Source organism: Mesitornis unicolor, unplaced genomic scaffold, assembly GCF_000695765.1.
Source record: "Mesitornis unicolor isolate BGI_N332 unplaced genomic scaffold, ASM69576v1 scaffold6871, whole genome shotgun sequence".
NCBI lineage: Eukaryota > Metazoa > Chordata > Aves > Mesitornithiformes > Mesitornithidae > Mesitornis > Mesitornis unicolor.
This window is the reverse complement of record NW_010164371.1, coordinates 75807-80349: the sequence shown is the minus strand read 5'-3', so window position 1 is coordinate 80349 and position 4543 is coordinate 75807. Positions and strand designations below refer to the sequence as shown.

At 40.5% G+C, this 4543-nt stretch overlaps 1 protein-coding gene across 1 annotated transcript in view; it reads left to right on the top strand.

Annotated features, from left to right (window-relative positions):
• The first annotated feature begins 359 nt into the window (after nt 1-359).
• Nucleotides 360-4543, top strand: part of LOC104548302 (zinc finger protein 827-like) — a 78741-nt gene continuing 74557 nt past the window's right edge. The window contains 3 exon segments of the mRNA XM_010194290.1: nt 360-396; nt 399-461; nt 563-1570. Coding sequence (XP_010192592.1) covers nt 360-396; nt 399-461; nt 563-1570 — 1108 coding nt within the window.

The following is a 4543-nucleotide window of genomic DNA, read 5'->3' as shown; positions in this document are numbered from 1 at the left end:
TTTCAGTCATTCAGTAATGAATTGTGTATTATCGTACAAAAGTTATTTTATTTTAGATAGGGGTCACTGCAGGATTGGGCTGAGATTTAAAGTCACTGGAAGAAATTACTTTTAGTAGCCACACACCTGATCTGCTTTGGAAGGTGTACCTTTGCTAGCTGTACAAAGACACAAGTATCCAGTAATTTCTGAGCCTATTAAATCCCTCCTTTATACCACAGAGTTCATAATATTTTGCAGGATGTACAGACTATACTGATAATGACATATTTGCAATGTATGAATACATATTATGTATATTTGTATTGTTGCAGTTTTAGCTGTTGTAATTATGCTGACTGAAAGATGACAGGCTCGTCATGGTTTTGTCTTCAAATAAAGGCTTATTCATTTTCAAAAAACTTTTCCTGGTCACTCAATCCAGGCTGATGCTGAGTCCATGCACTTGAGGGGGACGCTGGGTACAATTCAGCAGGGTCATGCAGAGGCCAGGCTTACTTCATGCTAAGAAATTATTTTATGCAGATTTGGGAATAATACTGTTGTTCTTGGTTCCGCACAGATGGTACCAGACAGGAAGAATTGGAAGGTGAACTCAGTGAAGAAGAACGCTGGTTTGGAAATTCTTCAGAAACTCCTTCAGAAGCATCATATGGAGAAGTCCAGGAGAACTTTAAGTTGTCTCTTGAGGACAGAGTCCAAGAGCAGTCCACTTCCCCAGATACTTCTTTGGGAAGTGCAACTCCTAGCAGCAACACAGCAGAGCTGGGAACTATTGAAAATGAGGCACTAAGAGACACATTACAGAGCAAAGAGCACCTTTCTCCTGATGTGTCATCTCTGTGTGAAGAAGAGCCTCCTGGTCCAAATAAGCCACTGAGTAGTAACCTGAGACGACTGCTGGAGGCTGGCTCTCTCAAGCTGGATGCTGCTGTTAAAGTCAATGGCAGAGTTGAGTCCCCCGTAAATCTTGGCTCAAATCTCTCCTTCTCTCCACCGGCTCATCATGCCCAGCAGCTAAGTGTTCTTGCCAGAAAGCTTGCTGAGAAACAGGAACAAAGTGACCAATACAATGCAAGTAGTCACTTTATATGGAATCAAGGTAAGTGGTTGCCAAACTCAACCACTACCTGTGGTTTGTCCCCTGATTCAGCTATCCTGAAACTGAAAGCTGCAGCCAATGCTGTTTTGCAGGACAAATCTCTTTCAAGGACTGAAGACACTATAAGATTTGAATCCTTTTCCTCACCTTTTAGTTCTCAGTCAGCCAGCTCCACATTAGCAGCTTTATCTAAGAAAGTGAGTGAAAGAAGCATGACTCCTGGGCAGGAGCACCCGCCTCCAGCTAGTTCTTTTCTTTCTCTGGCTTCCATGACCTCTTCAGCTGCCCTTCTCAAGGAGGTTGCTGCAAGGGCTGCAGGCACCCTGTTGGCCGAGAAGAAGTCACTGGTTGCTGAGGATCCCCTGCAGCTTTCAGAGATGAAACAAGAGAAAGCAACTCCACCACAGTCTTTGGAATTATTGTTACTGCCAGTTCCTAAGGGAAGAGCATCCAAACCCACTACTACAGGTATGGTTACAGCTTGAGCCACTAAATAAAATTTATTTGTTTTGCTATAGGCTTATATAACATCTCTTCAATGGGTCTGGATTTGCTTTGATTCCATGTACTATGAGAATAAGAAATAGGTTCTTTAGGTAAACAATAGAAAAGCTTTTTAAAATACCACTTGAAGACCAAACTGTCACAAATGTTTCCATATTTGAAAGATGTGAGTGTGCAGTTCAGTACTTCTTTTTTTATTCCATACAATGGTATTTCCCCCTCTCACCAAGTTCAGAATAAGTCCACAAAATATTTTATGGAGAAGATCAAAGAATCCCTGTTAGGGAGCTCATGATATCAGTGAGCATGTACAAAACTAGTGCTTTTGAAATACTGGACAAGGGAGAATTCTCCCTCCTGCTGTCTCTGTCACAAACGGACTTTTGTATAATCGCTTACTACCCTGTCCTAATTTACCAGAGGATATTATTATGTTGCCACTTTTCATTAAATTTTTTTGCAACAGCATGAACAAAACTCACATTTGGTCTTCTACAATCATTTGTCCTTAAAAAAAGAAGTGAACTGCATTTCTCTGATTTGCTCAACAAGAACCATTTTACACTTCTGACTTCCCTCCACCAGTTCCAGCTGTCAGCAGTCAAGGAATCATGCGCACAGGGAATAAGAAGAAAAAATCTTCATAACAAAAGCTTTCAAGAACTGGCAAGCCATGCAGGGAAATTTAAATGATCCATCTTCAAAATAAGAAAAAATAAGATTTCTTTCATCTCTTTCTATAAAAAGCTCACATCATGGGTTCATATTTCTGGTAGAACATACAGGCTTCAGTTGTCATCGGTGTTCTCCCTGCAGTGGCATATTCTGCTGCTGATGGGGAGGAGGCATGTTGGGTGTCTTCACAAGATGCACAAAGTGGTTCAGTGTATTAGGGCTTTGTCAGGCTGAGGTTTATCAGGAATACTCACTTGACTGTACAGGTGTAGCAAGGCATTGTGCAGACATGAAGCCTGACATGGACATTGTATAATTGCACTCCCGTCGTTCTGACCTAGCCTTTTTGTTTAGGGATATTATGAGGTCTGGTCTGTCCCTGTGCAGCTCGTCATAAAAACTCACAGTGTGGAAGCTATTGGATGGGCAGCAGTGCTTATTCCTCCCTTGGAGGAGGAGGGGGAGGGATATGATGAGATGCAGCCGATACCAGTTTTCTTCTCTGAGTTACATGTGTTCTGCAAATGCTTTGGTGGTGTGTTTTGCCAAGGCAATTAAAGTGGCAAACTATTATTGGCATGGATCTGGCCTAAGGTTTTCATTAGTTTAGATTAAGCCTCTTTTGGAGTAACTTAAGCTAAACCAATAAAAGGTCCTTTCGATGGGAATAGGAGTATCCACATTGGCTACACCAGTGTGATGGTGGGTATTAATTTAATGTGACTTTCCCATGAAGACTGGCTTTCATATAAGAAAGGCAGCTAGGTATAGTAAAGGAGTAAAATTAAAATTTATTTTACATTGGTTTATTTTCTGCTAGAGAAAAAGCTGTTCACATCATAAGTTTTTACTGGGGAAAAGTAAATGGTTGTAGTGAAATCCAGGTTCTGTGTTTGACCTACAAGCTGTGGGATTTGCCTGTGCTGTTTATACTAGGGGAGTGCTCTGTGTAAGCACGCAAGTGTGCTGGTAGGACTGGAACTTTGTAAACTAGCTCTGATGCAGCAAATTCATAACAACTATTCTCTTTGCTGAAGGCCCAAGCATACTGCTACTAAAGGAAAACAAATGGGGGCTGACTGGCTCAGGTCCTTGGTAACCATGGCACAGCTATTCATTTTTTATAATATATGGACTAGTATCCCAAGAGGAAGGGTGTTTCCTTTCAGGTCATATGCACTGGGCCAATGCCAGTTGGCATCTAAGCAAAATTTATCGTATAATGTTCATAACAAAAGTTCTTTTAAGTCCATTTTCTGATACGGTATTAAGTTTTTACTTTCTAAAAAATTTAACCAATTGAAAATACAAGGCAAGTTGCTAGTTAGCATATCTGGATATTGATTGTAGAAAGCCAGACTCCTTGATTCCTTCAGCCATGGAGGAATGCAGCTTGCAAAAAGAGGTCACTCTTTAGTGACTTTTGATTGAAGACTTCACTTCTGCAAAAGTTGAGTAGGGCAGATGAGCATGTATGTTTGCCATGAAAATAAATGTCACACGTTTCTGATTCCTTTTGCACCTACAACCTTATAGCACTAAAAGTAAAAAGGAGTATTTCATTTTATAATATTTTATCTTTTTGTGTATGTCTGATTGCTGCTTGAGACGTGCTTTTTTTTGTCTTGTTCCCAGAGAGAGAGATCTTTTCTCGGTAGGTATAGCTCAACAGGTGTTTTTTTTACCCTCCCATACTTTGAACATTTAAGGCCCTGGTGAGTTTGCTTTGTTGTTACAAACCTGATTCACTTGCCCACCAGCAACACCTAGCTTTGGTTATGAGATTGATACTCAGTGAGATTAATTAGATGTTGACAAATAAGGAACAGTAAAGATGGAGGCTATTTGAAGAGGAATATGTTTTCTGCTCTTTTGTCCACCATGTTGAGTTATTTGCTCAGAATTATTTCAAGCAAGAAGCTGAAGCAGTGGCTTATCAGAGCATAGTCAGCTCTGAAACTGCATGTCAGGTTTGGTGGGACCTGATCATTACTTGCATAGGTTATATTAAAGTGGTACAGAGAAAGACTAGCATTTCTATCAGTCTGTTAATATTGCCAATTTTATAAAATGCTCATGTGTTTGGGATGAAATTTAAGAGGAATCCTGAAGTCTGTTAAATTTCTGGTGGTGTTTTTGTAAGAGTCTGGGTAGCAGACCTTTCTTTTACTTGACTGAATGTGTGTTTGGTGTAACTTTTTGCCTGCATTGCTGGCAGCTTTTTTCCTGAAGCACTGTCTAGCACTCTCCTCACCGAAGTCA